Source organism: Ixodes scapularis, unplaced genomic scaffold (genome assembly GCF_016920785.2).
Source record: "Ixodes scapularis isolate PalLabHiFi unplaced genomic scaffold, ASM1692078v2 PGA_scaffold5__190_contigs__length_132052651, whole genome shotgun sequence".
NCBI classification, from domain to species: Eukaryota; Metazoa; Arthropoda; class Arachnida; order Ixodida; family Ixodidae; genus Ixodes; species Ixodes scapularis.
The window spans coordinates 9528165-9554056 of NW_024609880.1; the positions used below are offsets into that span (position 1 = coordinate 9528165).

The window sequence follows — 25892 nt, forward strand, 5'->3', positions numbered from 1 at the left end:
TGGGTCACAGGGTATACCTATCCCAGTGCGCTGCCCCATTACTCGGCGGGGAATGTTTTACTGACTACGCGTATTATCTCGCTACCATGCCTGGCCATGCATGTTATCTTGCTCGCTCGTTATCTCGTTATCAGCGGCCCGTGCCATGTTCTTGGCGGAATGTCAAAAATAGCTAGCGTCGATATAGAGCGCGGTCGACGGTGCGAAATAGCGAAGTCTCCCCCTAACAGCTGTCGCTGTAATTAAATATGACGTCTCTCTGCATCCGAGCAGCGTAAGTAGCCAGTTGGATGGCTGATTGGTCGGCCAAATCCGGTTCTTTTGACCTCCTCGGAATCGTTTGTTTTGTTTTACAGCAAACGAAGATGACAAATTTCCTAGTGCAAATCCTCGGAGTCGCGCTGTCCCTGGCCACCAGCAAGATAGTTCTTCTCGTGGCTGTCGGTCTACTTTGCCTGAAACTCTACCTGGTTCACAGTAAGGGCGTCTGCAGGTCCACACAGACGCTAGAGGGCAAGACGGTCATCGTCACGGGAGGCAACGCGGGTGCGTAAATCCTTTTTTTTTTTTACATACAATATGTGTAGCGTTACAGACGCTAATAAAACAAGAACGGCAGGACGTGTGTTTCGAAAGCTTGACATCAGCACGCGCTCCGTGCCTTCCGCCGGGCTTTAACTGCGCGCCCGAAACGCCAAAGCTTTTCTCGAATGCAGCAAGCTTGCGCTAGAGGCGGGACGACTGAATCTCCTTCCTGCCGTTTTCTTATTTTCAGTAATTATAGTAATTAAAACAAAATCGTCAAGAAGGTGGCGAGCGGAACTGTACAAATATATCTCACACTACATTTAGCTAACTTATGCCATAGCTTCCTCTATAGTGACAAAGCCTGGCAGATCGCCACGAGAAGCGGCCGCCGAACTTGAACAGGTAGAGCGGCAGACAACGGATTAGAGGAGAGCCACGTGACAGGCGCCCCGCTGCGGCGAGACGCCGAAGCACACTTCTCCCGATCGAGAGAATGTCCGCTCGTGCTCCTCGCGTTCCTCGCACAACCGCTTCGTTTCTCGTCGGGTTTGAAAACCATGTTCCGTGTCCTCGCTGCTGCAAAAGCTGTGCGCTGGCGTCTAGGTTCCCCGAGATATGCTCTGTGCTACCAGATCCTCGCGCTCCAAATCTGCGACCGGGTATTCTGTGGCTCCGTCGTCGAACTGCCAGGCTTCGTGAATATAGATAGAGAAGGCTATGCTTATGCCCTCCCGCTAAATTTTGCAGAAGCGTTTTCCTGCTATATTTAACCCAAGCTTGGGAGTCACACTAGGTTTCGCTCAGTTTAACGGACTAATGTCTTGCCGCTAAATTTGGTGGGAAATCCTGAATTTTGGTATATTGCCAGGCCATTCAAAATTACCCGCTAAATTTAGTGGGCGAAACCCTTTCCGCTGTAATTAGTGGGTAAGTTTAGTAATTGTAGAATCACATGCACATTTAGGCTTAGCCCCTAAATTCAGCAGTATTTAGTGGGACCCGCTAGCTCAGAAGAGCTCATAGGTTTCCACACACGCCCAGAGGAGCCCAATACGCGCGTTACGTTCCCTGCCACCTGACTTTATCACTAGTCATAACTCTTTAGGTACACCTATTTTTGTTTTCTTACCGTCAGTGGCCGCTTACGAAACGCAGAGCATGCGACAGCTTGTACCAGAGCCTGTGACAACTTGTGACTGAGCCTGTGACAGACAAAGCCTGTGGCTACTTAAAAAAAAACGCATAAATCAATGACGGTACGGGCTTCTTGGTTGAGGATTCGTTTTTCGGAGATCATAACAGCTGATGCCACAACCCTAAATGGGTTTCGGGGCGCTGATACGATCATCCGGACACACCACGCTGGACCTTTCTTAAAGGCCGACGACCAGACTCGAGATTCCGCAAGCCAGAAGATCCTCCTTACTATGGGGAGGGGGAAACAGCCGACGGTGGACGGGGTAGCAGGTTCGAGAGGAGGAAGCGGAGGAAAAGCGGAAAGCGCGAACTGGTCGTCGGTCGTAAAGTTGTCAGTGAAAACAGAAGACTTAGAAGACTCGTGTAACCCTCAGGGATCGGCAAGGAAACGGCCAAAGAGCTGGCGCGGAGGAAAGCGCGGGTCATCCTGGCCTGTCGGAACCTGGAAAAGGCCGACAAGGCGATGCAGGAGATCTTCGAGGAGACGCAGCAGAAGGTAGTCATCAAGCGCCTCGACCTGGCCTCCCTCAGGTCGGTCCGGGAGTTTGCCGACGACATCCTCAAGACGGAGTCTAGGCTAGACGTCCTGGTCAACAATGCCGGCCTCATCAACGGTGAGCTTCACCATAAAACGAGCCACATGTACAACTTACGGAGCCTGAGGGTCTCCTCGTGTTCACGCTGAAATTGTTAAAAAAAAAAAACAATTGCGAGTCAGTATCTGTAATTATTCTTACCATGGGGTCCTGATCGTTTGATGCCCATACACAGTGCCTTGTCCCGCAAAATGGTAGAAGTAATATAGTTTTAAAGTACGGACAAAAAAGTGGAAGCAACAAACGATGTTATGTAGTACTTAAAAAAAAGAATCGAATTAACTTTGTTTTTTATTCTTACCATATCCTTTTAAATTGTTAAAAAATAGTTTTTACTCAAAATGGCATAAGCCTACGCAATAGGTTAAACGCTCGAGCTTTGAAGCAACATCTTCATGTCTTGGGATATGCATAAAACGTTTGCTCCGCGCTTGCCGCATGTTTTTTCTGTGCGTGCAAAGTGCAGACAACTAGGAGGCGACCTGGAGAGCACTGAGGGACGACCTTCGCCCTGCCTCGGGACCTTGAGTTTTTTGTACTTGCTTCTAAGTCTAGAGTGTCAAGAAAGGTTTGAACGAATAACAAAATAACTAAGCGAGTTTCTTCAGAAACATTTACTTCATTTGTTGGCGGGAATTTAACCAACGAACTTTGTAGTTTGACGTTCTACCCCTGCGTTACCGGAGCGGCTTAGAAAAGTGTTATTTATGCTTCTGAATATCTGTAATCGTGTGGCCACGAAATATGACACATGGGTAAGAGATGGGTTACAAACCTTCTAAAGATTAACGCGAGGGTTGAAGAAAATATAACGTTCCTTAATACTTCGCAAACGACAGACTGACGCAGAGCCTGCCGTGTGTTTCAAATCTCATTCTCTACCAGATTACCTCAGAGGTCTAAGGGGAAAAACGGGCGCATTAAATCCTAGCAGATCGAAGCAGGTCGACACAAGCGCACGACGTATTCTGCGTTAAACGAAAACTGGTGAAAACATATTTACGAATTTTGTGAATAAATGTTACACATCTGCAACTTGTAACGCCTCTAAATTGTTGAATATGCCTCTGCCAGCTGCGCCATAGTACAAAAAAGAACGAGGAGGAAGAAAAGGGGAGGGTAATTCCGTCGGGCTCTTTGCAGTTTCAATTGTTCTTCGAGGAACAATATCTAATGGGTTACATTATGCCTTTATGACGCGTCTAAAACAATAACCAAAAAATCGATTTTGCAGCTATCAATTATTTATCAATTCTATTTCGAAAACATGCAATTTTTAGATGTATACTCTGTACGTTACTCGCACGTATCTGCGTTGAGAATATTTGAGATAAATTAATAAACCAGCAAATATTGCTAGAATTTGTGATATGTAAACGAATAAGTGCCAATATACTTTAGAATCTCAAATCCAGCAGCAGATGGTATTTTAAAGAAATTTCGGTAAGACAAACTTTCGCCTGTGAATGAACTAGATCGACACCTAGTCATTGGAGTTATGAGCCCAGGGTGTGCTGCAAGATGGTTAAATTAAAAAAAAAAGTATTTAGAATGTTTATAATGGTACGCGCTTAACGTCAGATAACTTAAATGCGGTAGATTTTATTAACTTTTGCTAGCGTTACCAGGCAGCGCAGTTTACCATTTTTACTAACATATTCGTAAATGGCGATTCTGCCAGTAAAAAAAAAAAAAACATGAAAAATTAGAAAAAAGAATTGGGACTCGTCGTAATTAAATAAGCGCGACCAGGATATATCTTTTTGCTAATTTCCACACGCATTAAGGAGCATACTACGACTGTAGTTACAGGCGTCTTACGTGCTCACGCTTGCAGAAAGAAGCGTTCTAAAGATAACTAAACATCTAAAACAAATAGCGAACTACACTGGCGTTCGTCATCTAATTTTTATAATTCACTTTGAAGCCTTCATAAAAATACGGCGAGCGCGTGCATCACGAGTACTAAGATTTCTAACATGCTGGGTAATGCTTGGGTAATTTGGCGAAAGAAGTTGTATTCAAATATGTTCCAGGCTGAGATGTCCTTTAATTGCTCAGGGAATATATAAATAGTGTTCGCGTAACATTGAGGATACATCCTTTTTCCAGATACGAGCAAAGTGCAGCTCACTGAGGACGGCTACGAAGTGTGCTTCCAGTCAAACTACCTCGGTCATTTTCTTCTGACCATTCTGCTCTCTGGTAAGGAAAGTGTTTCTAGGGTGAAAATATAATTGAGATGTTTCATGACCTACGGAAAAAAGAAATAGAAATGTTCTTTTCTTTTCTTTTTCGTTTTTTGTTCATTTGAAAAATTTAAAATCAGACGTCGATCGCTCCACCGCATTTTATGCTCTGATTTGGTATTTATGTGTCAGAGGGTTCGAGGGGCATACTTTTGGCGGACAACTACGACTTTGGGCCATTTAAATGTGGCGGTCAGGGGGTAAAGAATAATATATATATATATAGATGGTATCGGGGCAACATGCCCCGATTTGTAAATTATGTCAATATAAACAGTTCTTTTGTTCTAAATCTTCCTATAAAGGACATCGATGTGGGGTCCAATCAGTGCTTAGTCCAATAACGGTCACTGTAAACCGAGAAGGCCTGGTAAAACCAGCCTGCAGCTGATGTTATATGGAGCGAAAATTAAAATGCGCCACTGTACTGGAGTTTTCATAGATTTCATATACTTGCCTGTAAAAGCCTCAGCGGTGCTTTATGACGAAGTGACCTATGCACCCTTTCTGTGTAGACCTCGAGATATTAGAGGCTCTGAACAAAAAGGCCACTTGTTTTCCTCTCTTTACGCAGTACGACCGAATGTTAGGTGTCTGAAAATGTTACGTAATTTAACATTTTTGTCTAAGTTTAGTTTTTACAGGTGCCTGTATAAATGTTCTATAAAGGTATTAGCAGAAGGGCGGAAACAATCAGTTGTCAAGGTGTGAGAATAAGAAAAATACTGCTACGCTACGCGGTGGATTACTTAGTTCCAACCCTGTGTCCCGTAACGTCCTAAAATTTTGCTGTCCGTAGTTTAGGGGTCTTCTTGCGAATAAGAAATAATCGCGCCACTCTTACGTGTGCTCACACTCAATGAAGAATGTTTTCTTTTATTGAAAAAGCTTAATAAAAAAAAATGGAAAAAAAAGACGTACTTTTCCATATATCGCCGCAACAAAGGATGAATAATTTCCGCCTCGATTTACGAACATATTTGAGAATTTTATGAGATCGTATTTTCGTAGACAATACAGGTGTCGGCAGCTCGCTAAAAGGTTCATTCAAACTTTCCATTACCACGACTCTCCAAATTACATAGAACAAGCACTATTCAGGACCACCTTGTGCTTCTAGACGTGTGGGGAGTTGCGCGCAAACATCGATAGAGGTGGACTCTTTGGATATCCGCGAGTCGTTGTGATTTCTCCATCGGCTCACTGCGCTAGGGCACTTTTAGTTTGGAAACATTCTTGATTGTGAACGTTCGTGGCTGTTACAGGCATTACCAGTGCCGGTTAGAACACTTGCCACAAAAAGGATTCGTCGTTGGCTGGCGTTAAACCCGTTCGAAGATACACCCGTATTCACCTCAAGAACCAGAGTAAAAAGAAAAAAGAAAATTACAGAAAAATCTATTCATGGATTCTTTGGGAATGCGTTAGCATGGCCTTTGGAAACGCCACACACGTTCCCTTTTGGAAAACGCAAACGCTCACCCCTTCACTTTTTTCTTTTGGCTCTGTCTTTTGCTTCCTCTACTTTTCGCTGCCCCTCTTTGGCTTCGATACGGCGTCAGTGTTAGCGTTCCCCAAAGGGGGACGCCTGTGGCGTTTTGCAAGGGTCATGCTAATGGACTCCCCAAGAATCGACCGATGAATCTTCCTGTAATTGTTTTCACGTTTTTTTTTTTACTCTGCCCGTCAGAGTACGTCAACGCCTTTGAATACGGTCAACCATCTCACTCGCGGAAGAAACCACATCCATATCCCTCGTGGAGTGAACCGCATCCATCGCTTTATTAACACACACATCACAGCCCAAGCACCGCTACTACGGAAACCCAGAGCGAAAAACAACCGGGGACAGCAGAGTGGCGACTAAGGACGCCCGCATTCCACCGCGCCGCGGCGCAACACCTCCCAGATAACAAAGCCGTAGTGCTGAATGATATGGCGTCATCACAGAAGACCAACTCTGATAACAGTCTCGACACGACGATTGCGTCAACGTTAAGCTCAAACTTGACTCGAAGCCGAGCGCTGACGCAGCACTCGTTTCCAATTTGTGCCCAGCGTTCGCCTTCTCTGATTAAGCCATCTCATTCAGCACTTCGGCTTTGTTATTCAAAGTGTTGTGCGGCGCCTCCTCCTCTCTGGCTCCGAGCCAGCTGTGCGCGTGTCTTTGCCGGAAACAAAAGTGCTCGTTTTGACGGAAACCCGGCAGTGTCTGTCAGTTTGTCAGCGCCGGGGAGAAGGGAGAGGTTGACGCGTACTCACGTCAGCGCTTCGGACCAATGGGAGCGTCGCACGTGACAACAGACAAACGAAAGGCACTGCCGGGTTCTCGTCAAAAAAAAAAAAAAACGTTCTACTGCTTACGTATTAAAAAAAAAATCTTTGTTGGGTGTAGCAACGTGGCTTCCGGCCATGAGCTTTCTGCTTGCGTTCCGGTTTCGGTTTCAAGCAGTTTAGTTTTTTGGCTTCATTAAATATCTACGTGACTCTGTGACAATATATCGATTGGGTAGTCTCCTGACACCACAATAAATCGCTTGGCAAAAAAGAAAAAATGGTGGCGTCAGTGTTTCTTTAAAGGGCCTCTGACAAGCCGAAACAATTTTTTTTTCATGCTAGGCGTTGAAATGGCATGTAAGGACACTACAAAAAAAAATTGTTTCACTATAGAGGTGCGTAGTTTTTTTATATAAAAATAGAAATACGAGGCCCAAGTCAAAGTTCCCACCAGTGCACTGTGACGTAACAGTGTACCGCAAGGTGTCGGGGCGGTCAGAAGGGAGGCATCGGCGGAAGTCACGTGAGTTATATCCCTCCTCGTGCTTACCGCGAGCGCGTGTAATATTTTTTTAAAATATTTTTGTTGTTCTCCGCACCTCCACGAGCGATCCAAGCAGACAAGGTTTTCTTTATCTGCTTTTCATCGCTTAATCTTGTTGTAAAGGTAGAAGAGGAGTCAGTGAATTGAAGTGATCAACTACAATGCCTATACTTCGTTTCACCTTATGTTGTACCGCAGCAAAGGCTACAAGCGCGAGCTCATTAGGGTTGGCAGCTGCTCTTAAGTTACGAGAGCTTGTGCCGCCGAGATGTGCCCCAGAGCAAGGAGCTCGCGCTTGTAGCCTTTCCTGCGGAACATCATAAGGTGAAACAGAGTATAGAAGGTGCTGTGTGAGGGACTGTCCCGGTATTTCAGCAACTGAAGAAGAGATCACACTGCATGCATTTCCGAGGGACGGCAGGCATCTTCAGCCTGGAAAGTTTACGAAGATTCGACGACCTCGGTGTCCGAACCTTCAGCAATGCAATTGGGCGTGTCGTACGCAAGCAATCCTAAAGTTCTGCGAGCGTTCTAAAATTTTTTTTCCAAGACTTGATAGCTTCTTTTGCGCCCAGTATAGCTCTGTATCATCGGACTGATCGCATGCACTCATACACTGGCTTGTACTCGCAACGCTTTCATCATTGACCTTACTGACTCTTCGTCCTCAAATTTTACAGCACGCAAACTAATCAACGGTGCAGCGATAAAGAGCTAGTGGAAATAAAAGTTCCTTTTCTACAATCGCTCGTACAAAGAGCAGAAAAATAAGTCTTAGGCACGGTCGCGGAGAGCACGAGGAGTGAAACTCACGTGACTTCCTGCGAACCCACTTTTAGTGACGTAGGTCGATGCCTCCCAACGAGGTAGAGGGGCTTAGAGCGATAAACCGGGGTTCCGGTCTGCACTCGAAAGTGACCCCCATAAGGCGGCTGCCATTGTACGCAAATTTGACCACTCGTCACATGACCAAACCAAAGACGTGACGTCACAGGAAAGATGGCAGCGTCCATGCAGCGGCTGGCCCCAGCTGGGCCGGAGCTTGTCGGATGCTTTGTTGGTTGTCGTTCGTCTCGGTGAGCTGATTTCAGACACGAAAGCCGTCATATGAGGCCGATCGAAAGCGACTTCAGAGTTCAGCGTGGTGCCTGACGTAGGTATAACGTGAAAATACGGAGGAACGGTGTGCATTTCGCTAGTAACCGACGGGGATATTGCCACGAAGGAGACAATCGGCCTTACGTTGCTCGGACCTCGGATTGATTAGGACACCGCTAGGATAAATTTTAAGGCGACGTTTCTGTGCTCTCGTTGACCACAGAACCCTCTAGATCTGCAGTAAAGCGTGTGCAATATATTTGGATACACAGTTTAGCGACGGAAATTGCGTGAGTCGTGCTTGGCAGTGTGCAATCGTGGTGCCGCAGGTCAAATGACCGAAGGCTCACTTTGGTTGTGCGGTGCACCGGAGAGCTGCCTTAAGCGCGATCCAAACCAACGCTTCTTTTAGCGCCTGTAGGTCGTGCGGCTGCGGATGTGACGTATTTTCGTGACGTCGCGCCACTTCTTCGCTCCTTCCGGGCGCGCATAAAAAAGTTGGTTGATTTCAACTTCTTTCTCAACGCGCACAAAAACGCGCGGTGACGTAGTAGGGCGCTCCTGTGTCCCGGCCAATCGGTGGAGGGCAAGCTAGTTCCGGCTCCGCGTTACTCGCCGTCTGGCTGCCCTCTCCTGCCCCCCCCCCCCCCCCCCCCTTTTATTCTCTTCCAACATGACAACGCGATCTCTCTCTCTCTCTTTCTCTCGCCGTCTGGCGCAGTTGCACTTTGCTTGTGCGCTCGTGCCGAAGTTTCGCTCGTCCAAACCAAAGCGCACGGTTCTGACTCAAAAAGCGCGCCCGGAAACAGCAAAAACGCCACGAAATGCGTCACATCCGCAGCCGCACGACCTACAGGCGCAAAAAGAAGCGTTGGTTTGGATCGCGCTTTACCGCTTGTAGTTCCCGTGCCGTGCTAAATGATACTGTGCTGCTTCCCAAATTGTTCCGGCGTAAACGTGCACTTTCACGGAGCACAGGTGTTGCAGTTGGTATTGATTCCGCTGGTCTGTCGCACGTTTCGTCGACACCAAAGTTTCATTAACACTCGTTACGCGAATTGCAAGCCGTATGGACATTTCATCGCGCGTGTCACCTACCGAGTCCACCCGTTCACGGCGCTTTGCGACGGCAGTCTGCAGGGGCTTATTACCAGAAAAGTGGTCCCACATCGATTTCAGCTCACCTCGTCCACGGCAGCCGCCAGACCCCAAAGGAGAGGATTTATTCGGACAGAATGCCACTAAAGCAATGCAGCTTCTTTAGTGGTCAGGATAGACTCTTTTCTGTTTGTTTTGTTATATTGTGACGGATGCTTGCTCCAGTCCTATTCTCTAGCAATATTTACTATTCTGGAAAGTTCCAGGCCATGCTCAGCTGTCATTGTATGTTCTGGTGGAGGTGCTGCGCACTTTATCCATAGCCCTTCACTCTGTGTGGACCCTGGCGGCTCCTCAGCCGAGTTGCCCGATAAGAAGACACGGGTGGCACGTTATCCCGAGTCTTAAACCCCCGGCAAGCCGTGAACCAAGTCCTATCCCGATCCCGGCAGAAAAACTGCAAGACGAGAGAGTACCACAAGGACGAAATGCGGAAATGCACCACGAAGAACTTGAAATCCAAGCCAGTTGCTGCTATCAGCAAGAACCACCGGAATTAGGTCTTTTGCCAGAAAAACCGAAGCGGACTAAGCCAACAATGACAAACTTGTAGCAGCAAACCACGTCCGCTCCCACCATCGTTTGCATGCCCGTTGCATCTCACACTCTGATGCAGTTTCACGCAAGGTGCGTAAAACATTGAGGGCTGGATTGAACAATATGTCCGTGTCGCCCGCCACAGTGGGTAGATGGACAACCAGCTCCTGCAGAACCTATACTTCTCGTGGAAGAAACTGCGAGGCACTGGTTTGAGAACCACGAATCCTCCTTAACGTCGTGGGAAGTTTGCAAGATCGAGCTGAAGTGCACGTTCATCAGTCAACATTGACGAGAGAGAGCCGAATTCCTGATTCTGTCCAGGACACAGCCCCAACGAGAGCGTCACCACCTTCGTGGAGGATGTTTTGCTTCTGATCGAGCACCCACGCCAACCCTGATGCTACAGAAGACAAGAAGCTAAGAATCCCATGTCCCTCATGTGAGGGACAACACCTTCAGCAGCCTTGTCCGCAACCCCACGACAACAGTCGAAAGGTTCATATAAATTAGGCTTCTAACATTGAATGTACACTGCAGGCCCGAGCCTGTCCCTATCAACAACTCCCCAGCGTCTCGACACTCGAGTTGTCCAGCTGCAACTTCGACGCCAGGCATCCGTGACATCATCCACAACGGTGTTCGGAAGGAGATAAGGAAGCTAGTTCCTGCCATCAGTTGCCCGGGTTTTATTTTGATCGCCGAGATTGTTTCAGAAGCAGTTCGACAGGCATTTCAACTGGAGACTTCTTTGAGTGAAGCGGCATCTGACGAACTGAGGGCGACTTATGCCACAAAGTCACAACGACCACCACCGGCTGCCTGTTACTATTGAATGCCAATTCAACGAGAGACTCCAACGCCGAAGCATTCCCGACATTGGGAAGAACCAGTGTAGGTCCGCGCTAAACAAAGTACACCGAGGAAAACGGAGGTATTGCGAATGGCCGACCGAAAACCACTCAGCTACCACTGCATGAGGCCGACCATGTCTACTGGAGGTGCCCGTACCAATGAATTGGCCTGCAAAGGTTCGTGCCGAATGGCCCTCAACCACGTCTCGACGAGCGTCCGCGGAAGATTGAGGATTATCTTCGGCGGTCTTTGTCCCTGGTGTCGACATTACCCCGAAGCTCGTGATCTACTTCATCTGGACGGGAGGTAAGCACGACAAAGCAGGTGAGCGGCAATGCAAGGAGAGTTGATCTGGTGTCGGTTGTCGTCCAAGGACAATACCTAATAATTTGCTGACACTAATTGTCTGTGTCCACGCCACGAAGCACACGATTTCCAACTTTGAGGGAGAATGCCGCTCAGTGACTTAAAGAAATAGAATGGTTGGTTGCTCTCAAAAGTGGACTGCAAGCATCACCAGACTTCACTTTGCCACATGAGACTTACACAAGTTGCAGTGGTCGCAGGATGCAGAATAAATCTCCATTACGAAATGGAAGTGAGGTGGCTTGCATAGCAGACAAACATTGTTGCCAGCTATCAAGTCAACGGTACAGCAAAAGGCACAGCCACATAACCAATACATGCCCGAGCTTGCTGCAATGGTGCAGAAAACTACCAGGAAAATTTTGCGGATTAGAAGCCAGCCCTGCAGCTTCAGTGCATCACATGTCAGTGGCCGCACTTGACGTATGATTACAGGACGGCATCAGTCGGTCAAAGTTGCTACTCGACCAAACTGAACACCGACGTGCCAGGAGTGTCATCCCACAACAAGGTCCCCAGGTATTACGACTCAACGCCTGACAGGAGACTCTCGCAGAAAGAACTCGTTCTGGAACCATTAACTAAGAATCAATAATTATGTAATCCAGTGGAAATAAACATATTTGACACACTAACCAGATAAACATATTTCCACTTGCCTTTACACCTCGAGAGTTTATACACTAAGAATTGAGTTCACCGCACGCGCAGGTCCTTTTGAGGGCACTCGCATCTCTGACCCTTCAATAATAATTAATGGGACATACCAGACTGGCTGACTTGTTGCATTGGGCTGCACTTATTCCACTTCTCCTGAACATGTGGCACATCAGAAAACCAACTCCAGTGATGTGAAAATGTTATTTATTAATTTATTCCCTCCAGGGGCCTTCGTAGGCATTGCAGAGAGGATACTTCAAACTACACACACTATAATAACATTAAAGTACACTGATGTAACTTCTTAATTGCAAAAACAAACACACCTCTGAGCATATACTTTAATAGTATGTGTTGATGCATTGTTATATAGCAGGACACTTTCTATATGTATGACACAATAGACCCTTTGCAGAACCCCATCAAGCAACACAACTGTTACCATTTTTTTCGGCGTAGAGCACACAAATGGGCCCCAGTTCATGTCGAATGCTAATGCAGCATTCGAGTCCAATAGGTGCCGAGCAGAGTTCACAGTGATGGCGGACATAACATTCTTGTCGAACAAATGGCCAAAGTATGAAAGCCTGGGGTAATTAGAGTAGTATCTACTGCAATTCGTTTCATCCCAATTTGGCAAAGGCTACATTCTCGGTGAGCCAATATGCACATTGGAGAGAGGCACATGACAACATGCCATTCAGAGTGCTCGTCTGCACAGATTTGTCACACACCTTCGCTCTGTCTCTCTGATTGGTTCGAGGGGGCTGTGGTGGTTGCCCTTTTCCAGGTTACAATGATACGAAGTATAGGCAACCCACACTTTTCAAAAAGGTCTATTGAAGAGACCGAAAGGGATGGTCAACATTTTTCAACAAGACTGCTCTTCAGGCAAGGGATCAACACAAACATGAATCATCTTACCAGGTAATTAGAACTAGTAAATAATTGAACGACTAATATAATGCACTCTTGACGAAAAAAAGTATTGCTGCAATAAATCCTACGAAAGAGAAAAAGCTGCAGTTAATCTATGCATACACCAAAACAGTTGTTCTTATTGCAAGTCAAATAGCTTTGAAGCAGGTGCCTGCAACGATTTATTCATCCCCACACTCAATAAAACGTCATCCTCGTAGCTGAAAATAAGTGTGCACTTCGCACTCACCAGAAAAGGAAGAAAAGCGATCGAATGTAGAATCGTCGATTAGCACAAAGGGTTAAAGATCGCAGGAGCTTCCTCGCTAAAAGTTGCTGTGGTTATTCGGTGACGCAGGGCTGAAACAACTTCTCCTAGGTCCTAACGCGACGTATACCTTTCGCATCGATTCTCAGACATTCCAACATTCAAACAAAGCTAAGAGAATGCGAAAATTTTATGTTAAAACCACTCAAAGTTTTATCGATACTTGAACAGATCCCGAATCCGAGCACCGGTACGGCGATACGGCTGATGCTGTCTCACAGGCGTTAATATCCAGATGATCCAGAGCGATCTTGCGCAAAAAGGGTATAAAGTCTCATTCCTTCATATTTTCACAATATACCTGCGTCAGCGAGCACGAAAAAGCCCGAAATCGTCGGAAAGCCGCTGCACATCACGGCTGCCGCGCACCGAACAAACTCGCATCCGCCAGCTCTGGGCGCTGCCATCTTACCTGTGCCGTCACGGCTCTTGGGAGGTCACGTGACGAGTGGTCACATTTGCGTAAAACATGGCGGCAACCGGGGGGTGCCACTTCGGAACTTCCGGCTTATCACTCTAAGCCCCTCTACCTCATTGATGCCTCCCTTCTGACCGCCCCGACACCTTGCGGTACACTGTTACGTAACAGTGCACTGGCGGGAACTTTGAATTCGGCCTCCTATTTCTATTTTTATAAAAAAAACTACGCAACTTTTTAGCAAAACAATTTTTATTTAATGTCCTGACATGCCATTTCAACGCCTAGCGTGAAAAAAAAAAATTTTTTTTTGCCGTGTCAGAGGTTTTTTAAGGGAATTCGAAACTAACAGTACACAGAGAGCTTGACACGAATTTAGCTAGCCGAAACCAGTTGCCTGATGGTCTAATCGATGAAGGCGTCGCCCAGTGTAGGCGAAGGTTTCGGGTTCGATCCCCGCTCCTGGCCCGATTTTTCGCCAGCACTTTCCCTTTCACTTTTTTAATATAAATGCAATAGATTCAATAATCACTCCCTCTCCTCTTCGTTCGCCAATACTACAATTGGTTCTTGCCAATCTTCCCTCACTCCCAATAGATATATATATATATAATTATATATATATATACACCGGGTGTTTTTGCGAAGACTTTCAAACATCCTAAAAATTTGGGCGATTGAAAAAAGAAGAAACTCTCTTCGGGAACAAACTACCAGCCACGGCGGACGTCAGGAATTGCCAAAAACCTACTAATGTGCCAGATACTTAATTAAAACTTGTTAATTGACTTTTTAAATAGTCGAAATAGGCATATAATTCCAATTAGAAAGTTGCTGAGTGTTATCGAAAACCACTAAATCAGTCATTTTCAGAAAGACTTTAATCGCTTGAGAACAGAAGTAGCGCACTAAAATTTCCACTCGTGGAGCAGGTACGTACAAGGCTGGGGCTAGATGAGAGGCGGAAAAATCGCGCGGGCGCCTTACCGCAACCGCTCTTTAGTGCGCTACTACTCGTCTCACGCGCTCAAAGTCTTTTTGAAAATGACTGATTTAGTGGTTTTCGATAACGCTCAGCAACTTTCTAATTAGAACCATATGTCTATTTCCCCTAATTAAAAAGTTAACTAACATATTTCAATTAATAAGCTGGCGAATTAGTATGTTTTCGGCAATACGTCGGCCGTGGCTGGCAGTTTGTTCCAGAAGACAGTTTTTTTTTTTTCAATCGTCCCAATTTTTAGGATTTTTGAAAGCCTTCGCAAAAACACCCGGTATATACCAGGTGTTTTTGCGAAGACTTTCAAAAATCCTAAAAATTAGGGCGATTGAAAAAAGAAGAAACTCTCTTCGGGAACAAACTACCAGCCACGGCGGACGTCAGGTATTGCCAAAAACCTACTAATTAGCCCGATAATTAATTAAAACTTGTTAATTAACTTTTTAATTAGGGGAAATAGACATATGGTTCCATTTAGAAAGTTGCTGAGCGTTATCGAAAATTACTAAATCAGTCATTTTCAGAAAGACTTTGAGCGCGTGAGACGAGTAGTAGCGCACTAAAGTTACCACTCGTGGAGCAGGTACAAGGCTAGTGGTTGCGGTAAGGCGCCCGCGCGATTTTTCCGCCTCTTATCTAGCCCCAGCCTTGTACCTGCTCCACGAGTGGTTGTTTTACTGCGCTACTACTCTTCTCGAGCGCTTAAAGTCTCTCTGAAAATGACTGATTTAGTGGTTTTCGATAACGCTCAGCAACTTTCTAATTGGAATTATATGTCTATTTCCCCTAATTAAAAAGTTAATTAACAAGTTTTAATTAATTATCTGACTAATTAGTAGGTTTTTGGCAATTCCTGACGTCCGCCGTGGCTGGTAGTTTGTTCCCGAAGAGAGTTTCTTCTTTTTTCAATCGCCCTAATTTTTGGGATTTTTGAAAGTCTTCGCGAAAACACCCGGTATATATATAACGAAACGTTATATATATATATATATATATATATATATATATATATATATATATATATATATATATCGAAAGTGGAAGAGTTCCAGGAAAAGCCTTTCTTTACTGCACCAACGTTTCAAGCGGGGACCGCTTTTTCTATGGGTGGGATGGCTGTGAAATGTCCTCTTCTTCTTGTTGATGTTCGTGTGGAAGAGGAAGAGTTACTATGAAGGGTATTAAATATATTCAGAACAGGAGCAAAAACATCGTATATCTTTGTAATTAGTAATTATATACAATGTTAATCCAAATCAATAAAACGAAATAAATAGATTTATAGTATTTGCCGAAATCACCCCCGAGCAACCGGAGCGCACACAAAAGTAGCAATGAGGATGTGTTCGGGATTAACACCGCTTCGAGAGCGGAGATCTAGACAGCGCAAGAGTGCCGTGGCGGTTTTTTATGAAGTATTTATGCCATATTTTAATGATGCTTACGCGCCCAAGAATCTTGTCACTAGCGTGAACTCTGGCTTTTCTTTCAAAATCACTGGAAACCTCAACTGCGGTACGCGTAACGTTATTTATATTTTACGCTGTAAACTATGTAACATGGATTATATAGGACAAACCAGTACTTCATTTCGGTTGCGCTCCAATAATCACAAGTCTCATGTCAAGTCCTTACCCACGCTCCCGTTCTCAAAACACATGCATCTTAAAGAGCACAGCATTGAAAAAATACGTTTTCATCCTTCGTGAATCTGGATTTAGGTCTGATCACGACACAGAGTTGAAGGAGGCTTTTTTCATTCACAAATTCAATTCAGTTGCTTGTGGTATTAATGCAAGTCCAGGCGTGCTCACTTGGCTGCCACACTGTGTGTAGGGCCGATGTCACACAATTATTGTGGTTTTGCACGGACTGTGCTAGCCGAGCGCGTCGATCACATGGTTGCACCAAAGGCGCCTGCCATCGTGAGCTCGTTCCACGCCTCTCGTGAACATCCTCGTGAGCGTGCGTCCCGTGGTAATCCTTCCGCTGCGTTAAATTCTTGGGCGCGTAAGCATCATTAAAGTATGACATAAATACTTCATAAAAAACCGCCACGGCACTCTTGCGCTGTCTAGATCTCCGCTCTCGAAGCGGTGTTAATCCCGAACACATCCTCATTGCTACTTTTGTGTGCGCTCCGGTTGCTCGGGGGTGATTGCGCTTAAGAGCTGTAACAAAGATTGTGGCAAATACTACAAATCTATTTATTTCGTTTTATTGATTTGGATTAACATTGTATATAAATACTAATTGCAAAGATATACGATAATTGTTTTGCTCCTGTTCTGAATATTTTTAACACCCTTCATAGCAACTCTTCCTCTTCCACACGAACATCAACAAGAAGAAGAGGACACTTCACAACCATTCACCCTGAAGAAAAGCGGTCCCCGCTTGAAACGTTGGTGCAGTAAAGAAAGGCCTTTCCTGGAACTCCTCCACTGTCGTCTTACGTCGAACCGGCCCGTTGAACCTTCTTATCGTATATATATATATATATATATATATATATATATATATAATAACCCTGGAAGGCGAATAGTGTCTGGCATAGGAACAGTAACCGAAAGAATATCAAGTCTTATTGACACTATAATTAAGGAAATCCCCCCCCCACATTTCCGTCATTCTTGAGGGACACGAACCATTTCATCCAGGATATATCCCAGCTAACCATACCCACAGGATCATTTCTGGTAACATTAGACGTAACTGCGCTGTACACTAACATTCCGCACGATGACGGCATCGCAGCGGTAATTGGAGCGTTTGTGAACACCCGAAACTCTTCGATACTCGATTGTCAGTCCTTAACAAAATTGTTACGACTCGTGCTTGAATGCAACCATTTTGAACTCGAAGATGAACGTTACCTCCAAATTAGCGGAACCGCCATGGGCACAAAAATGGCCCCAAATTATGCCAACATTTTCATGGCGGAATTGGAGGGTCCGTTTCTCGCAGATCGTCCGATTCAGCCATATTTCTACAAAAGGTACATTGACGATATCTTTATTTATTTATTTAAATACCTTAAGAACCCTGGAGTTAGGGTATTACATAAGGGAGTGGGGTTGTAGGAGATGTGATGATAACAATTCGCGGAATGAGCCGATGTCTTGGGTGGAGACGATGATTTCAGGCAGGCCGTTCCAGTCCACAGATGTCGCCGGGAAAAAAGATTTAAAGAATGCTGTGTTTCGGGTAAAGAGAAGGCCAACTTTTGCAGGGTGATCAACACGAGGAGATATGCGATGAGGTGGCAAGATGAATGAGCTATGTAGCTGGTCATCGTAGTAAAACCTGTGAAAAAGACATAGTTTAGCAATACGCCTGCGTGAACATAAAGGAGTCAAAGATAAGTTTTGTTTAAGTTCAGTTACGCTGACAAACCTGGAGTACTGAGACGTTATAAAGCGAGCTGCACGGTTCTGAAGTGATTCTATGTCCGATGTAACGAATTTAAGATGAGGGTCCCAGACTGATGATGCATATTCTAACTTTGGGCGTACTAATGTGACGTATGCGAGGCGTTTGACAGATGAGGACGCGAAACGAAGATTGCGGCGTAAAAAACCAAGAGTGCGGTTTGAATCGGAAATGATGTTGTTAATATGAGTCTTCCAGGAGAGGTCGTGAGTGAAGTGAACGCCAAGATATTTGTAAGTTGAGACGGCATCAACATTGAGGTTACCAATAGAGTAAAAAGCTTGAAGGTGTTGACGGGTTCGAAAAAAAGAGAGGGATTTAGATTTGGAAGCATTTAAGAGCATTTGCCACTTTGAACACCATTCATTAATTCGGTCAAGATCAGTCTGCAGATTAAGTGAATCATTTGTGTTAGCTATGGGCCTGTAGATTACGCAGTCATCGGCAAACAGGCGGACCGTAGAGGACAGCGAAAGGGGGAGATCATTAATATATACAAGAAAAAGCAGGGGTCCAAGAACAGATCCTTGCGGTATGCCAGAGGTTACAGGAGCGCTTCGGGAACGGCAGTTGTTGATGTGCACATGCTGGGTTCGGTAAGAGAGAAAATTTTCAATCCATGCTAGAACGGAAGAATCAAGGGAAATTGCGGACAGTTTTGTTAGTAGGAGTTTATGGGAAACACGATCAAAAGCTTTGGAAAAATCGAGAAAGATAGCATCAACCTGAGGAGAGGTTTCTAGGGAAATATGAATGTCATGGCTAAAAGCGGCAAGCTGTGTTTCACAAGAACGATGTTTTCTAAAGCCATGTTGATTAGGAAAAAAGAAATTGTTTTGTTCTAGAAAATGTATAACTTGGGAATGAATGACATGTTCCATGAGTTTACAACAAACAGAAGTTAATGATATGGGTCGATAATTTAGAGGGGAGTGCGCATCGCCGCCTTTGTGGACCGGAACGACCTTACCTTCCCTCCAGTCATCAGGAATAGCACCAGTATCTATGGACTGTTGAAACAGAAAGGTTAGAAAAACAGTTGACAGTGGTTTAGTAATCTTTAGTATTTTACTGTTTATGTCGTCAGCCCCTGGTGACGATGAGATCTTAAGTGCATCTATCAACTTGCTAATGCCGTTTTCCGTGAAAGTAATTGGATGCATTCGTGGAAACGACATGGTTACATTATCTGGCAAAATGTGATGACGCTACTGTTAAACACAGCGGAGAATGCATCGCAAAACTTTTCAACAGCATCATCATCAGAGAGATTAGTTCCGTTGTCATTTACCAATGAAACTGGTTTACGATAGTGGGGGTTTATTATCTTCCAAAATTTCTGAGGGTTACTTTTGAGAATAGCGGCAAGATCGCTCTGATAAAATTGTGTTTTAGCTTTCGCGACAGTCGACTTGTACAGTGCGAAAGCATCTGAGAAACAAGACCAAGCCTGATCTGTGTCTAGACGTCGGGCACGTCGGTACAATCTCTTTTTCCGGTTACAGAGCGTTTTAAGCTCTCGGGTGTACCAAGGGGCTGACTCGTTCTCTCGAAACTGTATTAGTGGTATATGACGGTCAATTAAACAAAGTAGCGTTTCTTTAAAAAGCATCCAATTATCTTGTACAGAACGATCAAAAAAGTTGGGCATACATGACTCCATAAAAGACTTCAGGCCGAGGTTGATCAAGTCAGTGTTTGCTTTTCCATATATTCTAATTTTTCGATAGGATTCAACAGCTGCGTTATTTTTAATGTTAAAAGAGCAGTGTATGCACTTGTGATCGCTGAGGCCATTAATGATGTTTACATCGTTTATTATTTCGCTGTGCGACGTGAGGACTAAGTCTAGAACCGAAGATGATTCAGTTACCCTTGTTGGCTGCGTTACGAGTTGCTCTAGATTAAACGTTAGGCACATATCTAAGAAAAGTTTCGATTCATTTCGAGATGCCGTTGCCGACGGCAGATCTTCGCCCCAGTCTATGTCTGGGTAGTTGAAGTCTCCCACCAAAACCAGTTTCGATAAGGGGTGCTGCGTTCTCACGTCGCACAGTGCGTCATGCAGCCTTTCAACAAAAGAAGGTTGCAAGAAGGTGGGCGATAACAAACCCCAACAATGACAGTGTTGTTTGAACAGTTGATGGAAGCAAATACAATCTCTAGATCAGACACAACGTTCACTTTTCGTGGATGAAGATTGTTTTTTACAGCGAGGAGGACACCACCGCCTCTCCCTGAAACCCGATCACTGCGAAATATAACAAAAGAAGATTGGTGACTTGAGTTCAAGAAAATTTCATTATCAGTTATTTCTGACGTGAGCCAGGTCTCACTTAGTGCGATAACATCAACGTTCATAACATCGATTAATTCATTTATGTCGTCACGCTTCGGTATTAGGCTTCTAATATTGGTGTACAGAAAAGACAATGTATTGGCATCGTTCGCATTGGTACATGTTGATGGTGCTGTAATTCCAGTAGCTGGTTGTGTTAAGCTTTTACTAGGTGGTTGCTATCGCGGGCATTCAAAAACAGTATCGTTAGACCGGTCGTACATATAACATCGTCCATTCAATAGAAGCCTGTTGAAGGAAATCTTAAAGGGAGCTGCCTGTGTCTTTCCATATTCGATTAATTTGCTGCGGGCCGTTCGGGTACTTTGCGAGAAGTCTTCTGCTATCGAGACGTTCGTTCCTCGCAACGAAAGCCGGGAGGAGAAAAGCTGCTGCCGTACTTTACCTAATGCAAACTTAACAATTATAGGGCGTTGTTTGTTGGGGTTGTAACGGCCAATGCGGTGAGCCCGGGTAATATGTAAGGTTCAAGGTTAATTCCGAGTTTTTCGCTGCACAAAGAAATAACCTTTTCTTCCGATTGAGACCAGGTCTCCTCTGGTGCGTCGCTAATGCCGTGAAATACAAGGTTTTCTCGGCGTTATGATATGGACATGCACCGAGGACGAACTCAACACATTTATTTCGGAATGACAATTCGGCTCATTCCTCTATTCGGCTCACCCACAACGTATCGCAGCGGACAATTAGTTTCTTGGACGTTACCGTCGAAATTCAGGATAACAAACTTTCCACTAAACTCTACAGAAAACCCACGGACAGGCAACAATATCTTAACTACGATAGCTGCCACCCCCGTTACTGCGAAAATAGTTTGCCCTATTCTCAGACGCATAGGTACAAACGAATATGCAGCAACGAGAAAGACTTCAAACAAAACGCAGATAATCTAACGAAAGCACTCATTAGGCAAAAGTATCCTCCAGGCGTCATAAACAATGCTATAGAAAAGGCTAGTAAACTAGACCGCACGACAGCCATCAACAAAACAAGCGTTCGAAACTCAGAGAATAATCAGTATAATTTAGTGCTAACCTACGCAAGTAACCTTCCCAACATCAACAACATCCTACGCAAAAATTTTAATATTCTCTCACAAAACCAGCGCCTCCTATCTGTCTTTCCGCAGGCTCCACGCGTCGTCTACCGTCGAGGAAAATGCCTTAAAGACATGCTGGTACGATCAAAAACCACACATGAGGAGTTCCTGGGATCTCGGCCATGCGGGGTGCCGCGGTGCAAAGTGTGTAGCCACATGACGGAATCCGTGGAGGCAAAAAGTACAAATTCGGACTTCACCTTTAGGATAAACGGAAATTATAACTGTAACTCAGCTAACATTGTCTATCTGTTGCACTGCCGCGTGCAACATGCAGTATATTGCACAGACCGATCTCCCCTTCCGTCAAAGATTTAACAATCATAAGTCCCACTTTAACACACTCCCCAAACTCCCGCTCTCCAAACATATGCGTCTCGATCAAAACCACATAAACAAAATATTAGTAACTATACTTCAATCGGGATTTAGTACAGCACGCGAAAGGGAGCAAAGGGAATCGTACCTAATTAAAAAATTTAACACGCTTCGCGCGGGCATTAACGAGAGCGCCGGCTTGTTTAGCTGCTTATATCTTGAACGGTTCCCTCCTCGGAACCCCCACGTCGACGGGAAAACGAACAGACGGAGTCCCCTGCCTAGAGTTTTCCCTGCGCTGGACATCATTACGACCTGGAGGAATGTCTTCGCTCTCGGGTGCGAGATGGGGAGGCGGGCGGTGAGAAAAATAAAAATAGGGAAAATGGAAGAGGAAAAGAGGGGGGGGGGGGGCGTGCTTGCACGTGAGTGTGTGTGTGTGGGGGGGGGGGGGGGGGGGGGGGGGTAAAGAGGGGTGTTTGGGTGTTTAACTTGGAACCATCACGCGTCTCGGTTCGCGCCCGAGCTGCTCCTGTGTCTCTGCTGGCTCTTCTCGGCCACCCGGGCGCGCTTTTGGGCCCCCTTGATTTTTTTTTTTCTGTTGTTTCGTTCTGGACACTGCCGAGCCCCAACGGCGCCTAGCGGGAGGTTGTTTGGGGGTGCATGCGGGGCCCCTTCCCTGGCCGCGGCCTTCGTCTACCCATAATCGGTCCTGAGAATTTTTTTCGCCTTTCCTCAATGTTTTTTTTTTCATTTTTTTTTTTTTTTTTTTTGCCGCCGTGTCAAAGTGGCGGGCTTCCAGCTTTCACTGCAACATTAGGACCTGATGAAGAGCGGTCTCCGCTCGGAACGTCGTCTAATAAATACGTTTTAAAGCATTTACCTCCTTTTACGATATATATATATATATACATATACATATATATATACATATATATATATATATATATATATATATATATATATATATATATATATATATATATATACATATATATATATATATGTATATATATATATATATATATATATATATATATGTATATGTATATATACATTCCCGGACGACAGTGTCCCCGACTATAAACACGAATGCTACGTGGGCTTAAACTCGCGTTTAATCCGTCAGTTCCAGCCGAATGCGGACACGATTCATGGAGTGATATGGTGTAACGTGAAGAGTGGCTACTCCCGTAGGCCCCAGCGGCTGACTTCACTATCAAAGCAGCTAGCGGCTGTTTTGTCGTTAATGTCGGCTTCCTGTTCGCGCGCCCGTTCACTACATGAATATAGAAACATAGATGACAGCTATCTGAATGGGGATAACTAATATCGTTGATTCCATTCCTGCCGTCACTAATTATAACTTTAAATGGGTAGTAACTGACCACCTAATACATGAGTAAATTCTAAATTCTAGAGCAGATCATCCACCATATGCAATGTAAAATTAAAACCGCTGTGCTCAACAGAGAAAAGGAGACAAGCAACAATATAACCGAGTAATGCACAGACATTAATTGTGACCAAGGAACAACCATAACAAAAACAACTGCTATTCAGGCGTCCGTAGAAATGTGTATTTAATTTTATCGTAAAGGCGAGCAAATGAGGAGAAAGGAAAGCGAGCTTGACACTTCAGACGTACTCGTAAGGCACGCGTCCTCGTGAAGAAACAGCGTCGTTCGAGACAACACGTTCGTGTTTGTAGCATCAGCTCGCTCGAATTTATGGAGAACAGAAAATAGCGTTTCGGCGACCCAGCTGACGCTTAAAAGACACTTGAAACACTCTCGACGTGGCTGCGATTGAACCGACTCACCTTCAGCATAAAGAAAAAAACGTCGAGAACTTCACACGATGGCACCAGCATCCGCCGCTTAGAAATACGTAAACTTAAGTAAAACTATTTCTGAATGGTGCGAGTATAAAGAATGTATAAATAATTAGGCGCCGCTGCTCAAGCTATTGCTGGTGTTGTGAATCCTAACAGCTGGACTGCGATAGGGCTTCGGTGGCCACTCTTTGCGTCTCACTATATTACTCTACGCATGATCTGTAAACACAAGCACACCGCTTACCGACTCCAGGTGCGAACACTGGGCGTGCGCTGAAACAAGACCCGTGCCGGGAGACGGGCATGCGCAGTGCCGTGAGAGGCGCCACAGCGGACGTCAACGAGTTGAGGTGGTCGGTCGTCAGTACCCGACGTAGAATTTTATCTAGGTTGCGTCGGTCAGGCCAGAGTTTTACTCGGACATGTACACATTACCCCCCCAAAAAGTAACTAAACACCGTTTCTCCTTACTCGCTCAAAAAGTAACTAAATACGTTACTCGTTACTGATTCTCGAGAGGAACGGGTTACTTAACCTCAAAAGTAGCGAGTTACTTTTCTTGCTACATTTTGACCAAATAAACAACTGGTTCCGTTTCATAGCCTATTGTTTTTTTTTTGTTTTTTTTTTGTTTTTTAGTACTCGTTGCATTTAAGCAGTAGCTGCCTGTTGAAGTTTTCACCAGGTATGTTTTACCGCTTCCTTGAGAATATGTCTCCTGCTAAAAAAAACGGCAGTGTTGTGCTTCAGGAAGAGCTGGTGAATCTAGGATTCCCCTATCTGTATTGTTCTCTCTGCTTCTAAAGTTCCAAGTTGACAATTGGTTGTGTGCCTTCTCGCGCTGCCTACCTCCGGGTTTACATTGGGTCTGTACCCTGTTGTAGAAGATTCAACCAACGAACCTGATTGTGTTCGCTGGGTGATGGACATTCGTAACTGCAGAGTTTGACTGACGTGGTCAGCGATAAACGTTGCTATACTGTCATACTGTTTAGTTGTTTTTCGGGTTGCCCATCTGTCTTTTTAGCATTAGACGTATACTCCGGTTGGAATTAAAACGAGGCTGTTTAAACGTTGTTGTACACGCTACGCCTCAAAAGTAATGAAAAATAACGTTACTCCTTACTTGGCCCTAAAAGTCACTAAGAACTTTACTCGTTCGTTTTATAAAAAGAACTACTTTACTCGTTACCGACAAAGTAACTAGGTAAAAGTAACTCGTTACTACTAGCGCGTTACGTACACGTGTGGTTAAACAACTCTTTCCGAATTCGCCGCCGTTGTACAGTCGGCACTAGAAGAAGAGTCACGACACGCGGCGCCGCGTTGGTGCGACTGCGAATACACCGAAAGCCAAGGTGAGCGGGTAGTTCTTACCTTTTCATTTAAGGGGTGCTGAACAGGCAGTTATCACTCGCAAATAGTGGTTCTTTTTACTAGATTGATGCTCTCATTTATGATACTGTCCAGTTCGGCATTTTAAACCACCAACTATGTTACAATTAAAAAAAAAGAAAAGAAAATGTATTGATGGCTTCAACAAACAAGCAAAGTAAGACCAGTTGGGCACCGACCTTGCAGTCGAGCCTTTCTGCTAACATTTATTAGTGCCGACTCTACGTTCGGCGAACATTAATGTGTCTCGAATTTCTTCGTATTAGATTGTTTTAGGAGACGTTACATTCTGCTTCGGTTAATGAAGGCGGTGCTATGAAAGAAAGGTCTCGGTCGTTTGGCGGCTCTCCAACCGGTCCCTTCTTCCGATGCAGAGCTGCTGAAAAAGAGTGCCCCGAGTCGCGTCATCAACCTGTCGTCTATTCTTCACCACATCGGAAGCACGGCGGATCTGCACGACAAAGCCACGGGCAACCACTCCTGGACCCATCCGGTCCTCGTGTACAGCAACTCCAAGATGGCCATGCTTGTCTTCAGCAGAGCCCTCGCCGCCAAGCTCAAGCCTCACGGTAAGACAGGCCCCCGGTGGAATAAGACAGTTGTCTAAGCAAGGCCAGCTACAGCGGCTAAAGTTTGCTCGGCCTTGGCGCATCTGCCGGCAGGGGCACTGTCGATTTAGGAGTTTTCGCGCAGACGCGGCTTTGAAAACGTGTGCGCCAATAA

At 45.1% G+C, this 25892-nt stretch overlaps 1 protein-coding gene across 1 annotated transcript in view; it reads left to right on the forward strand.

Annotated features, from left to right (window-relative positions):
• The first annotated feature begins 365 nt into the window (after positions 1 to 365).
• LOC121838040 (retinol dehydrogenase 11-like) overlaps positions 366 to 25892 on the forward strand; it is a 40944-nt gene continuing 15417 nt past the window's right edge. Inside the window, exons 1-4 of the mRNA XM_042294020.1 lie at positions 366 to 546; positions 2100 to 2339; positions 4434 to 4526; positions 25544 to 25738. Coding sequence (XP_042149954.1) covers positions 366 to 546; positions 2100 to 2339; positions 4434 to 4526; positions 25544 to 25738 — 709 coding nt within the window. The remainder of the gene's footprint in view (positions 547 to 2099; positions 2340 to 4433; positions 4527 to 25543; positions 25739 to 25892) is intronic.